The sequence below is a fragment of the Macaca nemestrina genome, chromosome 13 (assembly GCF_043159975.1).
Source record: "Macaca nemestrina isolate mMacNem1 chromosome 13, mMacNem.hap1, whole genome shotgun sequence".
Taxonomy (NCBI): Eukaryota; Metazoa; Chordata; class Mammalia; order Primates; family Cercopithecidae; genus Macaca; species Macaca nemestrina.
Window position 1 is genome coordinate 47,051,496 of NC_092137.1, and position 23,223 is coordinate 47,074,718.

Below are 23,223 nucleotides of genomic sequence, written 5' to 3' on the forward strand. Positions count from 1 at the left end.
ATACTTTTTTTTTTTTTTTTTGAGACAGTGTCTTGCTCTGTCGCCCAGGCTGGAGTGTAGTGGCACAATCTCGGCTCACTGCAAGCTTCGCCTCCCTGGTTCACACCATTCTCCTGCCTCAGCCTCCTGAGTAGCTGGGACTACAGGCGCCCGCCACCACACCCAGCTAATTTTTTTGTATTTTTAGTAGAGATGGGGTTTCACCAAGTTAGCCAGGATGGTCTCGATCTCCTGACCTCGTGATTGGCCTGCCTTGGCCTCCCAAAATGCTGGGATTACAGGCGTGAGCCACCGCACCTGGCCTATGTCAATACTTTTGTGTTGTTCATTGTACTTGCCATGACCCTTAGTTCCTCCTTGAGAGAAGTCACTCATTAATTCATCCATTCATTCACTCGGCATTTATATGGAGGAATATAAGAAGCTGAGAAGACCCTTTGATCCTTGCCCCTAAAGAGTCATCAATTTCTGCAAAGCCCCTCCAGCCCCTAGTTTTCAATGAGGAAGGAGCCCAGGCTCTTCAGCCAGGCTGGGGAACAGATGACTGTTTATTTAGCACCTACTCTGTACCAGGCACAGCACTAGGTGCTTTATCTACTTTCTCTCAATCTGCTAATCCTGTTAACCTTCTGCAGGGAACTTTTATTATAGTTATATTTCAGATGATAAACTGAAGTCTAGAAACTTCAATGCTAAGAAACAGGCCTAGGATTTCAACTCAGGCCTGCCTGAGTCCAAAGCTTGTGCTCTTTCCTCATAGAAGGCTGCCTCTGCTGGATATACTTACCTCCATTTTAGAGAAAAGGAAACTGGGGTGCAGAGATGTTCCCTATACATCCTGAAGAATTCTTGAGGGAGGCTGCAAGAAGCCAAGGCCTCATGTGTGGGAGACAAAGGGCAAATGCAGGGAAGGACCCGTCATGCTGTGTCCCTGATGTCCCAGGAACCTCTCCCATCAGGAGAACTTTTTTATAAGGAAAGGCAGGCAAGCAGGACCACAAGGGCCAGCATGGAATGGTTACTAACAGCAGCCAGCTGTGGAGAAAGAAGGTTCCACCCTTGTCTGTTTGATGGGGTGATTCCACTGTCTGAGGATCTGCTTCTCTCCCTCTCCCAGCTGCCAACATCTGTGAGCCCATTCACCAGATCCATCCAGAGGGGCAGTTCTGGATGAAGAAGGGTCACTGCAAGGTCCCAGGGTCTCAGAGGGTGGGGACGGAGGCAATGATAATTTCCTTTTCAAAAGGCAGAAAAAAGTGTGTCTTCTCAAAATGCCAGGGGAGACTGTTTTTTGCTTGGGTCTAGTATGTTTTCAATAATGCTATCAAATTAAAAAATAGTCACCAGACCAGGGGAAAACACTATGCATTCTCCTAGAGAATGGTGTCATAATCTAAATTTGGCCAGAGAATGAAGATCCCAAAGTGATTTCATTCAGAAGAAAAAATGCCTAAAAGGGGAAAGGAACTTTGAATTCTGAGAATTTACTCCTGCAAAAGGAACAGGGTATAGCCGAGGATAGTCACAGGAACTATGATAAGAGCAGGTACATGTGAACATTTGTATTAAACACACACTTCATGTGGCAGGAGAAGCTGATGTGAACAAAATCAACTCCTCGAGGTTTTGTTTCATCAGTTTTATTGGTCATTTATCCAGAATTCATCATATAAATCTTTCAAAATAATGAGCTATTACAAGAACAGTTTACAAGTCGGCTCTGACTACACAAATACTTGACACAGGAAACCATTTTTACAAATACATATGTTTTCTTATAATACTTTAATAAAGAAAATAAGTCTGTATACATCTTACGGCAAATTTTATGTAGTCTCTTTTTCCCATTCAATTATCATTTCAGGTTTTCTATTACAGAACGTCCATCACATCCAATAAACCAAATTACAATCTTTTGCTTCTTCTCATTTTCAAATACTATTAAGATTCACACTGTTAAAGGGTTTTTTGGGTTCCTTTTCTAATCTTTCCTGATTTGAAAAGAATCCATGTATCTAGGCTAAAAGAGGTAACTTCAACAATATCCCTCCTGACTAGAACTTCTATCTGATTAATCATTGTTTGGTGAATTATCTTTTCACTTCCTACTTAGGCTAGGCCAGGTGGTAGTTTTACCCCTGCTGATAAAGTCCTGACATTCCTAATAGTTCCTAAACTGCAAATAAAAAACCCTAGAAACAAGAGTGAAATAGAAATATTAAGAAAGCTAAAACACTATCGATTAGAGAACACACTTAAATTCAAGGTCTCTCCCAGGTTGAAGACAGAAAAGCAATAAAGTATAAGGATGTGGCAGTAGTTGTATAAAATACTGAAAATCTGAAAAAGAGTCATCACTTAAGCCAGTAGTGTATCATTTCCAAAATGTCAGAGGATACAGAATCTTAGACTCTGTGGCTAGGCTGAACTCAGAATCTTAGACTCTGTGGCTAGGCTGACATTCTTATGCTGTGGCTTTGAAATAGCCTAATAAATATCCACTTGTCCAGCACAAGTAATCATTTAGGCCAGGGGAACTTTACAGAATACTGACCATGTTTACCTGGATAGGAACCACCAGGGCAAACATTTGGCATTCACTCCACTCCTTCACTGTTACTGAAAAGCATCCACTTGGCAAAGCCTGTTGTTTTACTTTTCAGGTAACGTGAATTAAAATTAAGAAACTAGCAGTCTTCTACTACAGTCAACTTCCTGAGTATTCAGCTGTAATTATCCAATATTCTTGAAAGGATGCTGATATGGTTTGGTTGTGTCCCCCCTCAAATCTCAACTTGAATTGTATCTCCCAGAATTCCCACGTGTTGTGGGAGGGACCCAGTGGGGGTGGGAGTAATTGAATCATGGGGGCCAGTCTTTCCCATGCTAGTCTCATCACAGTGAATAAGTCTCATGAGATCTGATGGGTTTATCAGGGGTTTCTGCTTTTGCTTCTTCATTTTTTTCTTGCCGCCATGTAAAAAGTGCCTTTCACCTCCTGCCATGATTCTGAGGCCTCCCCAGCCATGTAGAACTGTAAGTCCAATTAAACCACTTTTTCTTCCCAGTCTTGGGTATATCTTTATCAGCAGCATGAAAATGGACTAACACAGTAAATTGGTACTAGGAGAGTGGGGCATTGCTGAAAAAATACCCAAAATGTGGAAGCGACTTTGGAACTGGGTAACAGGTGGAGGCTGGAACAGTTTGGAGGGCTCAGAAGAAGATAGGAAAATGTGGGAAAGTTTGGAACTTGCTACAGACTTGTTGAATGGCTTTGTCGAAAATGCTGATAGCAATATGGACAATAAAGTCCAGGCTGAGGTGGTCTCAGATGAAGATAAGGAAGTTGTTGGGAACTGGAGTAAAGGTGATTCTTGTGTTTTAGCAAAGAGACTAGCAGCATTTTGCCCCTTCCATGGAGATTTGTGGAACTTTGAACTTGAGAGAGATGATTTAGGTTATCTGGCGGAAGAAATTTCTAAGCAGCAAAGCGTTCAATAGGTGACTTGGGTGCTGTTAAAGGCATTCAGTTTTATAAGGGAAACAGAGCATAAAAGTTTGGAAATTTGCAGCCTGACTATGCAACAGAAAAGAAAAACCCATTTTCTGGGGGAGAAATTCAAGCCAGCTGCAGAAATTTGCATAAGTAGCAAGGAGCCTAATGTTAATCCCCAAGACCGTGGGGAAAATGTCTCCAGGCCATGTCAGGGCAGCCCGGAGGCCCAGGAAGAAAAGGTGGTTGCATGGGCCAGGCCCAGGGTCCCCAGGCTGTGTGCAGCCTAGGGACTTGGTGTCCTATGTCCCAGCCACTCCAGGGGGCCAACATACGGCTCGGGCTGTGGCTTCAGAGAGTGGAAGCCCTAAGCCTTGGCAGCTTCCACGTGGTGTTAAGCCTGCATATGCACAAAAGTCGAGAATTGAGATTTGGAAACCTCCGCCTAGTTTTCAGAAGATGTATGGAAATGCCTGGATGCCCAAGCAAAAGTTTGCTGCAGGGGAGGGGCCCTCATGGAGAACCTCTGTTAGGGCAGTGCAGAAGGGAAATGTGGTGTCAGGGCCCCCACACAGAGTCCCTACTGGGGCACTGCCTAGTGGAGCTGTGAGACGAGGGACACTGTCCTCCAGACCCCAGAATGTTAGATCCACCAACAGCTTGCACCGTGTGCCTGGAAAAGCTGCAGGCACTCAACACCAGCCGTGAAAGCAGCCAGGAGGGAGGCTGTACCCTGCAAAGACACAGGGGCAGGGCTGCCCAAGACCATGGGAACCCACTTCTTGCATCAGCATGACCTGGATGTGAGACCTGGAGTCAAAAGAGATTATTTTGCAACTTTAAAATTTGACTGCCCTGCTGGATTTCAGACTTGCATGGGCCCTGTAACCCCTTTATTTTGGCCAATTTCTCCCATTTGGAATAGCTGTACCCCTGTTGTATCTAGGAAGTAACTAGCTTGCTTTTGATTTTACAGGCTAATAGGTGGAAGGGACTTGCCTTGTCTCAGATGAGACTTTGTACTGTGGACTTTGGGTTAATGCTGAAAAGAGTTAAGACTTTGGGGGACTGTTAGGAAGGCGTGATTGGTTTTGAAATGTGAGGACATGAGATCTGGAGGGGCCAGGAGCAGAATGATATGATTTGGCTGTGTCCCCACCCAAATCTCAGCTTGAAATTGTATCTCTCAGAATTCCCACGTGTTGTGGGAGGGACCCGGGGGAGGTAATTGAATCATCGGGGCCAGTCTTTCCTGTGCTATTCTCGTGATAGTGAATAAATTTCACAAGATCTGATGGTTTATCAGGGGTTTCTGCTTTTGCTTCTTCCTCATTTTCTCTTGCCGACATGTAAGAAGCACCTTTCGCCTCCCGCCATGATTCTGAGGCCTCCCCAGCCATGTGGAACTGTAAGTCCAAGTACTCTTTTTCTTCCCAGTCTCGGGTATGTCTTTATCAGCAGCATCAAAACAGACTAATACAGATGCTTTAAGCAAGCCCTTGTCCAATAAGGTATTTAACAGCACTTAGGGACTATTAGATGTCCCATTTCTCTTCTCTTTCATTTCTCTTATCTCTTCTCACCCCAGTGTAACAAATAGCTACAGGTTTTTACCAAAATGCTGCAGCAGTAGTTGGAAATGAGTTATTTTGCATTACTAAAGTGTTCAATCACATTTTCACGGGTCACATGTGCATATAACCAGGAGATGGCCAAATAACATCTATTGCAGTGATTTTGCAAATTCAGCATAGTCAATGTATCCATCATTGTTCTTGTCATCATCTCTCAAAACACCATCTATTATGTTAATCAGTTCATCTTCGCTCATTAGTGGTGCCTGTTCACTCCCTTCCTACAAAATACAAATTAAACAATGATGAGTTGCACATTTTATCAGAAGAAGTGCTTAGCTAATGTCCAAAATATCCATGTTCTTTCATGGGCAGTTTTTATTAAAAAAAAAAGAAAAACAAAACAAATGTCCACGCTCATATGTGTCCAAAAACTTTCAATGGAGTATGGGGCGACTTCTAGGAATATATATACACACACACATATATATATATAGAGAGAGAATATATATTATTGAGTCAATTTATAATAATCCAGTTGAGAAATTACATTTGCCAGATAAAAGAAGGCCCTTCGAAATAGGCTTTTGCTTATTTGTTTCATTACGGCTCATTCTTTTTTAATTGGAAAAGTGCCAGTCCTCCTGAGGGTCAGTTCTGTGCACAAATTTGCCTGATAAAATAGAAATAGTGACAAATTGGACAAAAAGTTGGCATCAAAACAAGAGGAAGAAGGCACTGCTGATCAGCAGAACCTGTTACGATCTTTGAGGAGAAAGTATTTCCCATGCTCCAAGACCAGGGATAGTGGGCTGAGGCCGCTCACATCCTTGGCTGGTTCTTCCTTTGTCACATCTCCCACATTCACCCTTCCCTTTCCTATTACCACCACCATCCTCATCTGCCAGGACTGCCGAACGCTAATTCCTCCGCCTAACATTAGTCTCTCCTCACGTTCTTTGGTGTGTCTCCCACAGCCAAGGATCTTCCCTAAATAATGCCATTCTCCTGGGCAAAACCGTTCATGCTCCTTGCTGCATTCAAACCTCACCTGCACTCCTAGCAGCCAATGTAACCCCACCCACCTGGCTGACTTTGCCTTGCTTCCTCTCTATAGAGGGCAGTGTGGCAGAAGGGGAATGACATTAAACGTGGAGGCACAAGGATTTGGTTTTTTTTTTTGGAGACAGGGTCTGACTCTGTCACCCAGACTGGAGTCCAATAGCATGATCACAGCTCACTCCAGCCTCGACCTCCCAGGCTCAGGTGTTCCTCCAGACTACCCTCCCACCCCCGTCACGCCAGCAGCTGGGACTATAGGCGAGCATCACTATGCCCAGCTAATTTTTGTAGAGATGGGATATCGCCATGCTGCCCAGGTTGGTCTTGAACTCCTGGACTCAAGTGATCCTCCTGCCTCAACCTCCCAAAGTGCTGGGATAACAGGCATGAGCCACTGTGCTTAGCCTGGCACAAGATCTTGATTTCAGTTTCCTCACCTAGAAAACGGGAGGGTTTTGTTTGTTTTTTGTTTTCTGAGACAGGGTCTCGCTCTATTGCCCAGGCTGGAGTTCAGTGGCAAGATCGCAGCTTGCCGCAGCCTCAACCTCTCAGGCTCAAGTGATCCTCCTACTTCAGCCTCATGAGTAGCTGGGACTATGGGCACATGCCACTGCAAATGGAAGTATTAACAATGCCTACCACTGCCTACTCAAGATGTTGCAAAGATCCAACGAGATCTCTAACCTACTTGAAAGTGCTTCAGAAACTTTGGAGCACTGTACAGTATCACATAGCCCTCAATTACTGCCATGTCCCTGAATCCCTTGGTCTCAATTCACCATTCTTCCCAAATGAAATAACTTCTCCCTTGCTCTGCAGTTTGAATGCGGTCTGTCTTTTAGGCACTAACTCTCATACTCTGGTGTGTAACAGTAATGCCTGTAGCACTTAAAGATACAAATGCCCAGCCCTGGGACTTCTGCCTCAGCAAGTTATCCTTTTCCGGAAGGATCGCTGAACAGAAAGAGGCACAACACAGAAGAGAAAGCAGCAGCAGCACCTTTCTTTTCTTTTCTTTTTCTTTTTTTGAGACAAGGCCTCGCTCTGTTGCCCAGGCTGAAGAGCAGTGGCATGATTATGGCTCACTATAGCCTCGACATCCTGGACTCAAGCAATCTTCCCACCTTGGCCTCCTGAGTACCTGGAACTACAGGCATGTGCTACCAGGCCTGGCTAATTTTTTTAATTTTTGTTTTGTTTGTTTTGTAGAGATAGGGTCTCACTATATTGCCAAGGCTGGTCTTGAACTCCTGGCTCAAGTGATCCACTTTGGCCTCCCAAAGTGCTGGGATTACAGATGTGAGCCACCATGCCCAGTGGAGAAGCAGCACTCTTGGCACATAAGGACAACACAAGTCAACAAGAGGAGGGACCAAATTAACAAAGGGAGGCCTTTCTGTGATATAGCCCCCCAAACCACCGCCACACCTACCTCCTTATGGACATGAGTGATGGCTGTGGAGAGTTCTAAGCCATCAAGCAAATTATTGCCATCATAATCATGCATTTTGAAGTAATGGAGCTGCAGTTCTTGTGGTGACATCTCCGCCTCTGGTTTGTTGATGACACCTTCTAGATGTTCCATGATATGCCTAAAAATCAACAGTCAGGTTCAGGCCAATTGGCAGAGACACGGGGATCATGCTGAAATCTTAAGGACTCTGAAAAGTTCAAGTTCTTAAACTTCCTCCAGCTCAGAAAAACACCAGCAATGGCAGACCACACTCGAGGATTACATAGAGATAGACAGGGCCTTGACAGGAGCAGGGAAAGTCAAACAGACCATCTGTTATGCTGGCAGATTTAGGGTATTCTTTCCCCTTTATTATTAAAACTTTGTTATAACATATTCAGGCCACCAATTTAAAAATATGTCTTTTAAAACAATTTTTTTTTTTTTGAGATAGGGACTCACTCTGCCACCCAGGCTGGAGTGCAGGAGCGTGATCTCGGCTCACTGTAGCCTCAACTTCCCAAGATCAGGTGACTCTCCTACTTTAGCCCCCCAAGCAGCTGGGACCATAGGCATGTACTGCCACACCCAGCTAATTATTTAATTTTTTAGTAGAGACAGGGTTTCCCTATATTGCATAGGCTGGTCTCGAATTCCTGGGCTCAAGCAATCCACCTGCTTCAGCCTCTCAAAGCACTGGGATTACAGGTGTGAGCCACTGCACCCAGCCTTAAAAACAAAGGATAACTGAGTATAATGCATGAGGCTAACTGGCGCAAGACAAAAGCTGCAAGAAATGATTCAATGTTTGAACGTGTTGATTAAAAAAAGGTCTTGTTATAGTCAAGAAACCTTAGCTATTTTCTGAATTCTGCTACTACAACTGTGTATGTGTACCTGTGTGTCTATTTGTATGTGTGTGTGTCTGTCTGTGGTGAAAAAAGGAGAGACTGGATTCAGACAAGTAATTTGTCCCATTTGGGCCTAAAGATCTTCCACCTGTGATACAATGATGAAAAAAGAATACCTGACTTAGAGGTGGCAATAAGGAATAAGAATCATCCTTGAAGAATGTCAAGGAGCCATAGAAACAGGAAGAAGGAAAGGAGGACTGAGCATGCCCTTGCTGCTGGCTCAGCTGCAGATGATGGGAAGGCCCCTGGACCACAGCCCGGGCTGAATACGTACTCTTGGTCGTGCACTGTGTTCTTATCCAGGCCCATGCTGCCGGGTTGGGAGAAGCTGGCTGCAGGCTCCTCAGCCCTGGCGCCTGGGGCACAAAAGGCCCAGAGCAGGCCACACAGGAAGGGGGTTCTGAGCAGGGATCTCATGGTCATCAATATCTGTGAGACGGGAAACACAGAAGAGGAAGGCAGAGCATCAGAGCCAAGGTTTCGTTCAGGGCTTGACATGGCATGATCCTGGGAAACCTGATGAAGCAGTGAGGTTAGGAAGAGAGCTTGTCAAACAGGGCCCAATGCCAGCTCTGCTTTGAGACTACGGGATGGCCCTGGGCACTCCAAGTCACTCAAATGGCAGGGGAAGGCTCATGAGGTTTCCTGAAGTGCCTGCAGAGTGCCAAGCAACACGTGAAAGCTTGAAGGGACTGGAAGATTATTCCTGCCTCCCAGAAGCTACAGTCCACTGAAAGAAATATTTTCTACCAAGAGCACCAGGAAAGGCAGCCAGCAAGTTATACCAGAATATCAGAGAAAGAGAAAAGCCTCTAGGAGTTCAGGGGAAGAAATCTCCTCTGGGTGAAGGAAAATCAGAGAAGGCTGATTGAGCTGGTGACACTGCAGCTGGGTCTGGACAGATATGCAGGGACTGAAGGACCACAGGAATGGTGGGAGCAGAGTGGCAGGTGCCCACAAACGGGAAAGAAACTACAAGTAGTTCAGCTGGGCTGCAGCCTAGAGGGTAGGAAGCAGACAGGACAGAGGTGGCTCCAAGGGTTAGACAGGCTGCACTGGACATGGCTTTGCACACTAGGCCAGGGCTTGACATCTCCTGCAGAGAAAGAGGACAGTCACTTACAATTCGTGAATGGGAGGTGAGATCAGAGCTTGGTTTCAGAATGACTCATCTGGCGGCATAGCGGGGAAGGCATGAAGTGGCAAAAGCAAGACTAGAGGCAGAAGCATGGTAGCCAAGGGAAGTGGTAAGGCGGGTCAGATCAAGGTCTGCGGCAGTGGACAAGGAGAACACCTTAACTCCTCCTTCTGTACCTCCTGGTCGGTGACAGTGGCAAGTAACTTAACCACGGTGAGCGGGCACTGGAAAGGAAAGTTACAGAGAAATCAGGATTCTATCGGGGACTCCCAGGGTTTGGCCACACTTGGAATTGTGGTTAATAAGATGACACAGTCAGCTACAGAGCAAGTTCTCAGAGGGCAGGGAGAACTTTAATCCCACCAGTATTACCTGCCAAGAGTCAGGCAGGCCTTTAATAATTGTTGATTCAATGGAAAGTCTTGGTCTGTCCTAGGGCTGACAGACTGACCTCAAAAAGGAAGGTGAAGGGCAGCCAGGTGACCTACATACAAAAACAAAAGACCTGACCAAACACTCGCTTCCCAAAAGGCAAAACAGATTCTGCTAGATAACAAGGCCAGGGATTTCTAATAGGCCAATTGTAGTCCACAGCCCCAAACCAGCAGTGGTAAAAACAAACCATAAGGCACTGGTCATCCCCTTACACACGCTACACACAGGGCTCAGCTGCGAAGCTGTAGCTGTCTCTGTGCCTGGGGCTGGGAGGTAGAGGTGTTATAGCCCCTCTTACCTATCCTAAAAGGCTCTTGGGGCAGAACCCTGAGAGTGTGAGTGTGCCACCCTACAACACCTAGAAAAATTTCCCAAATCCATTTTTCCCATTACCAGTATTGCTTCCCATGGCCCCCTCCTTAAAGGGGACAATGGTCACTGGGATGTCTAACTTCCAGGATAGGCCAGGCATGGTGGCTCATACCTAAAATCCCAGCACTTTGGGAGGCTGAGGCAGGAGGATCGCTTGAGGCCAGGAGTTTGAGATCAGCCTGGACAACACAGCGAGACCCCATCTCTACAAAAAAATAAAAAATTAGCTGAGCATAGCAGTGCACTCCTATAGTCCCAGCCACTTAGGAGGCTGAGATGGGAAGATTGCTTAAGCCCAGGAGTTCAAGGCTGCAGTATACTCTAGCCTGGGTAACAGAGTGAGACCCTGTCCCCTACTACCAAAAAAAGAAAGAAACTTCCAAGATGCTAAAAAGCACCTAGAATCTAGTCTACTCCTAAACAGTGACATCGAAATGCAATCTGTCTCAGACCTTTTATTTTTTAATTTTTATTTTTTTGAGAAAATTAAGAAAATTAAAAATTTTTAAATTTTTATTTTATTTTTTTTGCTCTGTCGCCAGGCTGGAGTGCAGTGGCACAATCTTGGCTCACTGCACCCTCTGCCTCCCAGGTTCAAGCAATTCTCCTGCCTCAGCCTCCAGAGTAGCTGGGATTACAGGTGTGTGTCACCACATCCAGCTAATTTTTGTATTTTTAGCAGAGACAGGGATTCACCATGTTGTCCAGGCTGATCTCGAACTCCAGACCTCAGGTGATCCACCCACCTTGGCCTCCCAAAGTGCTTGAGCCACCATGCCCGGCCATCTCAGACCTTTCATACCCGTAGTTAAAAAAAAAAAAGCAATCTGTCATAAGTAATAGGAAAGAATGCTCAATATATATTGAATGAAAAAGAACAGGCTGCAAAAAAGCTATAAATAATATTATACTTTTGTAAAATAAAAATGTATATTTCATACACTAATAACAAAGATTATCTTGAGACATGAGATTAGAATTGTGATTTTCGGCCGGGCATGGTGGCTCACGCCTATAATCCCAGCACTTTGGGAGGCCAAGGTGGGTGGATCATGAGGTCAGGAGATTGAGACCATCCTGGCTAACACGGTGAAACCCCATCTCTACTAAAAATACAAAAATAAAAATTAGCCAGGTGTGGTGGCGGGGGCCTGTAGTCCCAGCTACTCGGGAGGCTGAGGCAAGAGAAAGGCGTGAACCAGGAAGGCGGAGCTTGCAATTGCTACATTTTTTTATGAATATGTATTCAATGTAATCTATCCCATAATTTTGTCCCAATACTATATGGATGGGATACAAAAGGAGTTTCCGGTTAATTCTTATCTCCAGAAAATAATTTAGAAACAGAAACGACACTTCCAATTTTACCAAATAAAAGTGCCCAGACCTTGGTCAGGAACCATGGCTCATGTCTATGATCCCAGCACTTTGGAAGGCCGACGTGGGCAGATCACTTGAGGTCAGGAGTTTGAGACCGGCCTGGCTAACACGGTGAAACCCCTCTCTACTAAAAATACAAAAAAAATTTGCTGGGCATGGTGGCGTGTACCTGTAATCCCAGCTATTTGGGAGGCTGAGGCACAAGAATCGCTTGAACCCAGGAGACAGAGGAGACAGAGGTTGCTGTGAGCCAAGATCACACTACTGTACTCCAACCTGGGCAACAGAATGAGACTGTCTCAAAAAAATAAAAAAAAAAAAGTGTCCAGACCCTGATAAGGCCACTGCCACTGTACCTGGTACCAGAAAACAAGGCTTCAGGTAACTCCTAGCAGTGACTGCCTAGGCCATAGCAGAACAACTTGTTCTGACCACACATCTTAGAGTTCTGGGACAGAAAGGATCAGAGAAGGGAATCCAGCTCCTCCTAAGCCTTTTAGACTCATTTACATCAAATGTCTCTTCCTCTAGTGAGGCCTTTCCAAGTCTAGCGTAGGTATTCTTCCTGCAGGCTCCCAAGTGCTTCCGTTCAGAACGCTCCTGTCCACAAGTGATGACAGCTGCAAATGAATTCTTTTTTTTTCCTTTTGTTTTCTTGTGTGTTAATGAATTCTTGAAAAACTGCCTGATTACTTGTCAGTGCCCCTTGCTGGACGGGCTTCGAGAGGACTTGGACTGAATCCACATTCCTAGTATGAGGCACAGTGCCTGGAACAGAAGCTGCTGGTTCTTAGCCTGTGTGCCACGGTCCTTGGGGAGCTGGGGGGACCACCTTTGCAGATATGCTGCCAATTTTTAATGTCACTGTAACTGAAGATGAAACTTTTCTTTTGGAGATATCTATCATGGAACCCATGGCACCATTTCCTCCAACTATGTGATTGGATGCTTAACATATCCATTTGGTGTGTGTGTGTTGGGGGCGGGGGAAATTCTATTTAGATAACATCAAAAAGCAACCAAGTGATTAATAATGTAGTAACTATGAGTCCAAATTATCCCTTCTTTAAGGGAGGCAGGATAAAGGCCAAGAACCACTGATTTTTGAACTTGTCTCATTTTGGTTTGGTGTTGCAGGTTTCTAACTATTGGAATGTAACAAAAGCCGAATCGATAAACATACAGAAAAAAAATTCCTCCAAGCGGTACATTGAAAACAGGAAATCAGGCTGGGCATGGTGGCTCATGCCTGTAATCTTAATACTTTGAGAGGCTGAGGCAAGTGAATCACTTGAGCCCAGGAGTTCAAGACCAGCCTGGACAACATGGCGAGACTTCCTCTTTAATTAAAAAAAAAAAGAAAAAAAAGAGAGAGGAAGAAAGGAAGGAAGGCAGGCAAGGGAGGAAAAGATAGAAAACAGGGAATCTAACTGCCACATAACAAATTAAACTGCTGACAGTCAAAAGAAAGCATAAGCAACTCCCTCTGCCCAAATAACAGGTTGCATCATCCATGCTCTAACTACTTAGCTCAAGGCCATGGGCAAACAGCCTGAAGATAAGCCCCAGCTCATTGGCCTTCTTTAGGAAATTATAAAGGCCAGGCTGAAGAAAAACGCAAGGGAGGAGAGATTTCTGCAAAGGGCCTTCAGAGCACAACCCATATCTTGAGACAGCCCTCACAAGGCACAGCCTCAGTCCTGGGAGGGCAGTGCTGGACCATCAGCAGCAGTGCGCCTCCCAGTGCCTTGGCTGTTACAGTGCTTCCCTCCTGCTCTGCCAGCCTCTTCCTGGACCACAGCCTCCCCTCCTACTGGTTCCATCTGTCCATCTCCACCTTCCTTCCAGGACAGGTTCAAATGTCACCTCAGGATTCTTCCAGCCAACACCAATTGATCTCTCATCCGACCTCAGTCTGCAGCCTCTCACACTCATTTGACCTGAACATACGATCACAGGTTGTTCTCCTTTTCCATTTTTCTCTTTTTCTACCTCTCTGAGAGTCAGGACCCTCGCTCCTCTGTCTCTCATTTACCTTATTGATTTCTGCTGAGCTGACCTGGCTCATGGTTGAATCAGGGCAGTGAGTCTTGGCACCGAGGTGTATGGTTCCCTATCCCACAGCAGATCTAGCCTAAGTTGGAACTTCCTTTGGGGCCTTCCAGTGGTTTGACCTGGCCCACTCCTTCCCTCCTGTTGTGTTATCAGTCCTATCAGCACTAAGAGTTTGGGGCCAGCCTTCCTGCCAGCAGCTAGTAGCAGCTTCTCCTTCAGATCAGGGGCCCTTGGTTAAGAATTCAAACCCAAAGCAGCCACACTCACCAACATCCAGACATCCTGTACCCACAGCCAATGCCAAAGAAAAACTGACCAGTACTTTCTCACTTACCCCTGTTATGGTCCTGCAACGAAGGCAAGAAAATAACCAACTTTCTAGGCTAAAGAAACCTTTACACGGACTGAGGGTTGAGAATTGGTTCGAAAAAGCAGGTATTTAATATTAATAACTTGATCTATTTGTTCATCTAGGGAGCCCAAGGAGCACCCATGCTTCATTTACACATTTAATTACCGTACTAATAGCACAAGGTGCTGAAGATAGTAATATGACCTCGATAAACTCCTCTCAAACAGATTACAACCTGGCAGAAAAGAGAGACTAGCAGGCAGACACCCATGGGGTACCACCAAATCACCAACTCACAACTGAAATAACACATGAAGGATAAGAAGGATTATGTCAACCAAAGGGCAGTGCCTCCGACATGACGAACATATTGAAGGAACATGTAAACCCAGAAGGAACTTGTTCTGATCCAAGAACCAAAAAAGATACAGTATGGTTGAAGACACAGTAGAGTGGAGACAAATGAATCTAAAGTTAAAAGAAGACAGGTCATGAAGGGCTTTGTAAGCTCTGTTCAAGAGCTTGGAAAAGCAATGAGAATCCAACGAAGGGTGGTAAGGGAATAGGGGGACAGTTCTGATGACATGATGAGATTTCTGTTTTAAGACCACAGCTCTAGCCTCTCTGTATAGTACAAACTATAAGGATGAAGAAGAGATGCAGGCATCATCAGGAAGACACCGAAGTAGTTCAGAGGAGAAAAGGTGGCCTGAACTAGGTAGGGTAGGGGGATGGGACTGGAGAATGAACGTATCCAAGACAGCTTTGCAAGGGATTAGATGTGGGTGGGTAAAGGAGTGCAGCAAGTGAGAATGATGCCCAGTTCTGGCTTGGGCACCTGGGTGGATGGCACTGCCATGCCCAGAGAGGGAATACAATAGGAGATCAGCTTCCCCCGCCGGGCACGACAGGACCCGAGGTTTCCCCCAGAGGGAGATGGGGGAACAAGGAGCAGATGGAGAGTAACGCCTCCAGCCCGCTGCTTTCGGTCCGGGCCAGGAGCAGTGTCCACCCGACACAGCTGGTCCCACAGGCCGATCCTGGGGCCCCCAGGGACCAGCGAAGGGGGCGGAGATCTGCCCAGCCGGCCCCGTCTGACTCCAGAGCCCAGATGGGGCACAGGCTTCCGCCCTGGGAGACAGGCCGTGCTCCTAGCCGTTTAAGCGTCCCGAGACCGCCTGGGGGCCCAGCCCCCGCCCCTAGACCGCTCCAGCCTCTCATCTTGAGCCCAAGCCCCCAGCCCAAAGGAGAGGCGCCGGGATCCCGCCCGCTGAGGACTGTACGGTAGTTCACTCACCCTTACGGTCTCCGAGGCAGACGCGAAGCCTTCCAACGTGAGCCTCACCAGCCCCCGTCCCCAGAACGCTCTTCCTCGGCCTCGCCCCGCCCCACTCCCCCTCCCCCCCCCAACCTAGCCTGCGCACGCGCGCTCCCTACCGCTCGCCCATTGGCGCCGCCGGGCCCCTCCCGCTGCGCGACGGCCGGCTGTGAGGAAGGCTCGCGTGAGTCCACGTGTAATGGGCCCGCGCCCAGCACAGGCAGGACTGACGTAGTTCTTCTACCTGCTTTCCCGAGGGCGACACTCGGCTCCACTCCAGTTGGGCCGCTGGACGCCCTAGGGGCCCGGCAGGTTGCTAGGCAACCCCGGAAGCCCTCAGGGACGTAGTTCCACGTGCGACGTAGGATGGCGGATCCGGATGGGGCGGACTCCAAAGCCGGCTCCCAACTCCGCTCCGCCTCTGCTATACAGGGCCGTTGGTTCAGGTATCTTGGTTCGTCCTGCAGCAAGTTGGGAAGAAAGATAATAGGAATGCTAATTCCTTCCTAATGAAATGACCAGAACACGCTGGAGCCGGCCTTGGACGCTACGTTTCAAGATTGCCTGCTTCCAGCTTCTGCCAGCCCCACTGCACAAGTTGCGGCAGCTGCTGTACCTACCTGTTCGCTTCCACAGGAGTCCCAGCAAGACTATGCGACCCAGTTCAAATACCACTTTCCCTGTACCGTTCGTGAAGTCAGCAGCTTTTGTCATTCAAGAGAGGACAAATTACTTAAAAACAGACTCATGAACAAATAGGGAAACGAAAACATCATCCCTGTATAATCCTGCCCTTACACCTGTGCTCCTATACAAGATTAACATTCAGTGAGTATCTATTAACCTGATGGATAAATAGTGTAGGACGGTCGTTTCGTTTTTTTGTTTTGAGACGGAGTCTCGCTCTGTCCCAGGCTGGAGTGAAGTGGCGTAATCTTGGCTCACTGCAACCTCCGCCTCCCAGGTTCAAGCTATTCTCCTACCTCAGCCTCCCGAGTAGCTGGGATTACAGGCGCACGCCACCATGCCCGGCTAATTTTTGTATTTTTAGTAGAGACGGGGTTTCACTATGTTGGCTAGGCTGGTCTCGAACTGCTGACCTTTTGATCCTCCCGCCTCAGCCTCCCAAAGTGCTGGGATTACAGGCGTGAGCCACCGCGCCCGGCAGGACCGTGGTTTTTTTTAAAGCCCTTCTCCCATTTCTGTCCATAAAGGTGCATAATCGTTTTTCAGATGAGCCTGGGTCCGGACAGGAAAGACAAAGGAAGTGGCTAAGTAGTTAGATGCCTTGAAAGTTGGCTAACGCCACTGCCATTGACTGTCTCATACCTTTCCCCACCTTCATCTGAGATTGAAATCTGTCACCCCATCCCTGAGAAAAATCCCATAATCCCTAATGTTTTTTTCTTTTTTTAAAGAAAAGAATCTCCATGTTGCTCAGCTCGTCTCGAACTCCTGGGTTCAAGCAATTCTCCCACCACCTCCGCCTCCCAAAGTGCTGAGATTACAGGGGTGAGCCACCGCACCGGGACAAAGATTCCCTAAGTTTTGAGGAAACTCTATTAATTCAAGACCCATTCTTCTTTCCTTACTCTGAACTTTGGGTTAGTTTGATCTAGTTCCTTCTACCCTGCACCTGCCATTCATCCATCTCTTCATCCATTCATCCACCCCTCCTTTTGTTCATTTATTCATTAATTCAATAACATTTCTTGAATATCTTCTATGTACTATGCACTCTACTAGGAGCTACTAGAGATATAAATAAGACAAATGAAGTGTCAAGAAGCTAGTGTCTGGTAGATGGATAAAGTGTCCTCATTCTAGCCATTGCTTTCATTTTTTTCCTATGGATGTTATCCTCTGTTATGTCTCTCTTAAATCGACAGTCACTCCCTCTCTACCAGATAATTCCCATCAACGTATAAACTTGCTCTATTTTCTCCCCCACCATACCACTGAAACTGCAATCTCCATGCAAATCTAGTGGTCTCTTTGATCTCTTGTTTTTATTTTACTTGCCCTCTCAACACTGTTTTATCAAAGCCAACCACTCTCACTTAGAAACACTTTCTTCTCTTGTTTTCTGACACCACACACTCTGGGTCCTCCTGCTACCTCTCTGGTTATCCTTTCTTGGGCTTCTTAATTGGCTTCTCAACCTATAAATATCAAAGTGTCCAGGGTTCTGTCCTGAGTCACCTTCTCTACCCTCTCTTCCTGTGTGAGTTTACCTAGTCCTATGCTTTAGATACCATTTATAAATAGATGACTCCAAAATATGTCTCTCTGACAGTGACCTCTGTGTGTAATTCCTAACTCCTGTAAAATAACTGCCTACTTGATGTCTCCATATGAATGTCAGACTGGCATCTCAAACGTAATGTGTCCCCCCAAAATCTTGATTTTTCACCCCCAAACCTGCACCTCTCTCAGTCTTGTCCATTTTAGTAAATGTCACTGCTACTCATTCTGTTGTTGAAGCTAAAATTCTATGAGCTATTCTTGATTTCTCTCATTCCTTTACCTTTAAATCCTTTAGCAAAGCCTGTTGATGCTATCAAAGTATATCCTGAGTCTTTGACTTCTTTCCACCTCCACTAAACCATTCTAGTCCAGTAGTAGATGATGCTGCCGGACTACTTGAGAGAGAGCTTCCTAACTGACCATCCTGCTTCCATTCTTGCCCCACTATGGTCCATGAGTGAGAAGCCATCTTTGATTAAGTCATTTTATAGTGGGTGTTCTGTAACTTGTAGCTGAACCCATTCCTAACAGGCAAATAATTTGGTACAGCAGCAGGATGCTAAAAACAAGATACTAAAATGTGGAATTGGCTAACTGGAGGTTAAGGTAGCCAGTGTTAAAAGACTCTATTTCAAACTGGAAAGTTGGTGACACTTATAAGCAGTAGTGGAACTGTCATTTGCTGGACCTTGGATACAGACTACATGCCAACCAAAGCTATATTTTTTGAGAAATCTCAGGAGCAATGTGGAACATTAATGAGTATTGCCTTTTTTAGTAGCTTTCAGCAAACTCCTTCAAGAGAGGGGCAACTCTAGATTAGAAATAACTAATTTGAAAGCAGAGATTAAAGAAAGTAAGGACTTGGTAAGAGAGGATCTCTTTACCTGCAGCCTACTATTTAAGTTGGCCGAGAGTCTCATAACTTGGAACCTTGCTGAAATACCCCATTTACTTTGTGTCCTCAGGTTGAAACTAGTACAAGTAGAGACAAAGAGGTAGCTTTATCAGGAGATAGGACGGCCATCCTAAGATACTAGAATGGCCTCTAGGCGGCATCTCTTTCCTCAGCTGTTTTGAATTGTCTCGAGACAATGTTTTACCTATGTAGGGGATTCTAGAGTGGATGAGAATAGGGGTGAGAATAAGATTTCAATTTACACCTTTTTAGTATTGCTTTGATTTTGTAAACTATGTATTACTTATTTGGAAAAATAAATAGAAAAATATTGCATAAAAACAATTTAAAGACTCTAGATAGGCCGGGCGAGGTGGCTCATGCCTGTAATCCCAGCACTTTGGGAGGCTGAGGCGGCAAATCACCTGAGGTCAGGAGTTCGAGACCAGCCTGGCCAACATGGGGAAACCCCGTCTCTACTAAAAATACAAAATTAGCTGGGTGTGGTGGCGCATGCTTGTAATCCCAGATACTTGGGAGGCTGAAGCAGGAGAATTGCTTGAACCCAGGGGTCAGAGGTTGAGGTGTGCAGAGATTGCACCATTGCACTTCAGCCTGGGCAACAAGAGCTAAACTCTGTCTCTAAATAAATAAATAAGATTTTAGATAAGTTCTTTGTGATTACGATACATGAAATTGATCGGAAGTCTAACAAATGATTGAGGTAATCCTGTGTCCCTAAAATCTCAAGCCTGGTCAACAACAGTCTGTTGCTGTTCAGCCCTGTGGTAATCTCTGAACCCTGAAATTCTTTCCAACAGGGAGTAGGATGCAAAAGGTGTGCGTTCTGCACAACTAGAGGAAAAAACAAGGGTGCGGTTTCCAGATTCTCCAAATGAGAACTTAATACACTGCCACCAAAAAAACTGCAGTTTCTTTTGTTTAGAGAAAGGGTCTTGCTCTGTCACCCTTGCATTGCATGAGGGTGACCTCAATGGGTTACATGTTCTAGGCTCTGCTGTCAGCTGGGATGGGGCTTTGTATTTCTCTCTCCCTTATTCGTATTTCTGATAAGAGTGAACTGTGGTGTTAAAAGCTTGGAATGTTGGCATGTGTCGTGGTGTTCTGAATTCAGATATACTATAAACTGGGGTGGTGAAAATGATGGCCATCTGCATTTGATGACCTTGGTTCTTCCATCTCTGACTTTATCAAAGCGCACATCACTCCTAATGAAAAGTCTGTGTTGATTTCTTCAAATTCATGTTAGGGGGAAGGTATATGTATTAATTATGTATACATTAATACACAATGTATGTATTAAGTCACATAAATTAGCATTCCTTAATATCCCTTTTGCCTGCCTCTCTTCTCTCATCATGTTGTTCTTGTTTGGGGTTTTTGACATTAGTTATTCTAGATAAACATTCTCTTCTTCAGTCTTACCCTTTTTTTGAGACGGAGTCTTGCTCAGTCACCCAGGCTGGAGTACAGTGGCACGATCTCGGCTCACTGTATTCTTTGCCTCCTGGGTTCAAGCAGTTCTCCTGCCTCAGCCTCCCAAGTAGCTGGGATTACGGGCAACCACAACCACACCCAGCTAATTTTTTGTATTTTTAGTAGAGATGGGGTTTCACCATGTTGGCCAGGCTGGTCTCGAACTCTGAACTCAGGCGATCCACCTGTCTCAGCCTCCCAAAGTGCTGAGATTACAGGCGTGAGCCACCATGCCTGGCCTTAGTCTTAGCCTTTAAAAAGAAAAAAAAATAGATACATTTATCAAAAATTTGATCACCCTGACATCCCATATCTCTTGAAGTTTCTCCTGAACTTGCCTATCTACTTGAACACCTCCTTCAAAGGCATTTTCATTGTGAATTTTGTGTGGCAAACTTCTGAGGTCTCCCCTGCCTGAGGATATCTGTATTACTCTCACATTAAAATGAAAATGTGGCTGTCTACAAAACTTCAGAGTTATTTTCCTTCGGTACTTAAATATATGATCATAAGAAAAACTATATGATAATTTTAAAAAGGCATCTGACAAAATTTAATCCCTATTCATGATTTAAAAAAAAAAACAAAAAACCTTTCAGCAAACTGGGAATAGAGGGATACTCTCTCAGCCTGACAGGGCACCTGTTAAAAACCCACAGTTAATATTCTTAGAGTGGAAGACTGAATGCTTTTCCCTTATATCAGAAACAAAGCAAGGATGTCCACCTTCAACACTATTGAAAGTGCTTTAGTATATTCATTATACTAGAGCTTTGAGCCATTAGAGAACAAGATGTAAAAGGCATACAGACTAAGAAGAAAAAGTAAAACTATCTTTATTCACAGATAATATGATCATGCACATAGAAAATCCTAAATAACGTAGAAAAAAGCTACTAGAGCTATCGATTTAGCAATGTCACAGGACACAATATACAATTAATGGTATTTCTATATATTAGCAATGAGCAAGTAGAAATGGAAATGCTTAAAATACCATTATAATAGCATCCCAGAACATGAAATACTCAGGGGCAAGTCTAATTTAGTTATTTGAAGGATACTTTCTCTTCATAGTCTAGTCATTCTCTTCTCTGAAGTTCTTATGCTCTAGTCCTGCAATAGTGTCTACTCTTGTCTCTTGTCAAAGCATAACTCAAAGACAATAGTTATCTTCATGCAAATGATATGCTCACTTTAAAGAAAATAGTCATTAAACTATATAAACAAACAAAAGGATTTATAAGACAGCAATCCCCAACTTTTTGGCACCAGGGACCGGTTTCATGGAAGACAATTTTTCCATGGAAGTGGTAGGGAAAGGGACAGTGGTTTCAAGATGAAACTGTTCCACCTTAGATCATCAGGCATTGGTTAGATTCTCATAAGGAGTGTGCAACCTAGATCCCTCACATGCACACTTCACAGTAGGGTTTGCGTTCCTGTAAGAATCTCATGCTGCCACCGCTGATCTGACACTGACAGGAGGCAGAGCTCAAGCGGTAATGCCCGCTGGCCCACCCAGTGCTTACCTCCTGCTGTGCAGCCGACCCAACACTAGTCAGTGGGTGAGGGCCCCTGTAAGAAATAAGAGAGAGAAATAACAATAAAAAACTAAAGACATTCTGGGAACAATAAGTTTTTGGGTTTTTTTGGTTTTATATTTGAGTGGAGGAAAGCTGATTAGCTGGCATCCAGCAAAGAGTCTAGTGTGTGAAGTGTGCCCTTGAGCAGGCTGGCCAGGGTCATCAAACAACAACTTTAGTTACTTACATAGATTCTGATGACCTGGAGATTTTAACCGTGGAGTATTGGTGCCAGGCTGATACTATAATGTTGCATTAGGCCTATACCATTTCCTCCTCAGAATTTCTCAGCAATTACTCATGGTGGATTATTTCCTTGAGCATTTTTATAATTTTTGATGAGTTCATTTTTAGTGGGGCTTTGTTTATGGGAGTCCTATGTGGCCTGGGTTAAGGCTGTGTTTCCTCAAAGAGATTTGACGTTAGCTTCTATCTGCCTGCTATACATTTTTAGTTATTTTTTTAACTTGTGGGTCCCTGGTTTATATAGGTAGTATTAGACTAAACTCCAGACCTGAGTGTGGGCAGAGTGTAATTATAAATGCTCAGGGGAAATTTTTATTTTTCCCAGTCAAGCGGCTAGGCCAAGACATACAGCTTTACTGTGTTTCTCTGTGCATCTCTGTAAGTTTTGTTTCTGGTTCATAGGTACTTCAATCCCTAAAGTTGTGAGAGGTAGAAACCACTCAGAGTTTCTCTCACTCAGCAACAAAAAACAAGGAAGACATCTCTACCAAAATGTGGGGAGAGGCGGGGGGCTCTTCCCACACTGGAGCAAGCACATCAATTCTGCAGCAGACACCAGCTGGGGGGCCTCCAATTCAATTCAGTTCTGATGCCATCTACCTAGAGATAGCCTCAGAAACTGCTGGGTGAGGGTTCAGTTTTATAAAACAGCCCCCTCCTTACCACCAGTCACAAGTCCAAGGCCCCTAAAACATCTGACCGAACAGCTTCTAGATGGGGTTCCCAAGACTCCCTCTTTATTACAGTTTATTACAAAGGCTATTTTAAAGAAAACAAATAAACAGCCAGATGAAGAGATACATTGGGTGAGATCTGGAAGGGTCCTGAGCACAGGTGCTTCTGTCCCCATGGAGTTGGAATGCACCACCCTCCCAGCCCATGAATGTCTTCTCATTCATCTTCCTGTCAGCCTCCATGTGTTCAGCTCTCTGGAAGCTCTCCAAACCCTGTTCTTTTGGGGTTTTATGGAGGCTTTATTACATAGGCACGATTGACTAAGCCATTAGTCATTGGTGATCAACTTAACCTTCAGCCCCTCTCTCCTCCCTGGGGGTTGGAGGTGGGGCTGAGAGTCCCAACCTTCTGATCACACCTTGGTCTTTCCAGTAAAGAGCTGCTGTTCTGAAGTTACCTGGGGTCTGCCAGCCATCAGTCAACCATTAGCTTACAAGAAGACATCACCGCGGAGTCTCTTAAGGA

At 45.3% G+C, this 23,223-nt stretch overlaps 2 protein-coding genes across 3 annotated transcripts in view; one reads left to right on the top strand and one right to left on the bottom strand.

The window, feature by feature from the left end:
- Positions 1–1,624: 1,624 nt before the first annotated feature.
- On the bottom strand, positions 1,625–15,617 carry LOC105464976 (multiple coagulation factor deficiency 2, ER cargo receptor complex subunit). 2 transcript variants are annotated; one of them, XM_024787751.2, is made up of 4 exons: positions 15,529–15,613; positions 8,774–8,928; positions 7,565–7,724; positions 1,625–5,351 (listed from the first exon to the last, which is right to left on the bottom strand). In XM_024787751.2, the coding sequence occupies exons 2-4, from the start codon at positions 8,920–8,922 to the stop codon at positions 5,220–5,222; spliced, it is 441 nt and encodes a 146-aa protein (XP_024643519.1). In that variant the 5' UTR covers positions 8,923–8,928; positions 15,529–15,613; the 3' UTR covers positions 1,625–5,219. The 2 variants fall into 2 exon arrangements, with proteins under 2 accessions (XP_024643519.1, XP_011711453.1); XM_011713151.2 differs by lacking the exon at positions 8,774–8,928 and having other exon boundaries at positions 15,529–15,617.
- Positions 15,618–15,932: 315 nt separating this feature from the next.
- Positions 15,933–23,223, top strand: part of LOC105464975 (tetratricopeptide repeat domain 7A) — a 157,075-nt gene continuing 149,784 nt past the window's right edge. Inside the window, exon 1 of the mRNA XM_071076660.1 lies at positions 15,933–16,377. The gene's annotated coding sequence lies outside the window, so the exon portion shown is untranslated. The remainder of the gene's footprint in view (positions 16,378–23,223) is intronic.

Coding starts and splice junctions, on each gene's coding strand:
- LOC105464976 (XM_024787751.2), bottom strand. CDS start 8,922: ATGACCATGAGATCCCTGCTCAGAACCCCCTTCCTGTGTGGCCTGCTC. Junction 7,725..8,773: donor AACACAGTGCACGACCAAGA/GTACGTATTCAG, acceptor GTTGATTTTTAG/GCATATCATGGAACATCTAG. Junction 5,352..7,564: donor TCACTCATGTCCATAAGGAG/GTAGGTGTGGCG, acceptor TGTATTTTGTAG/GAAGGGAGTGAACAGGCACC.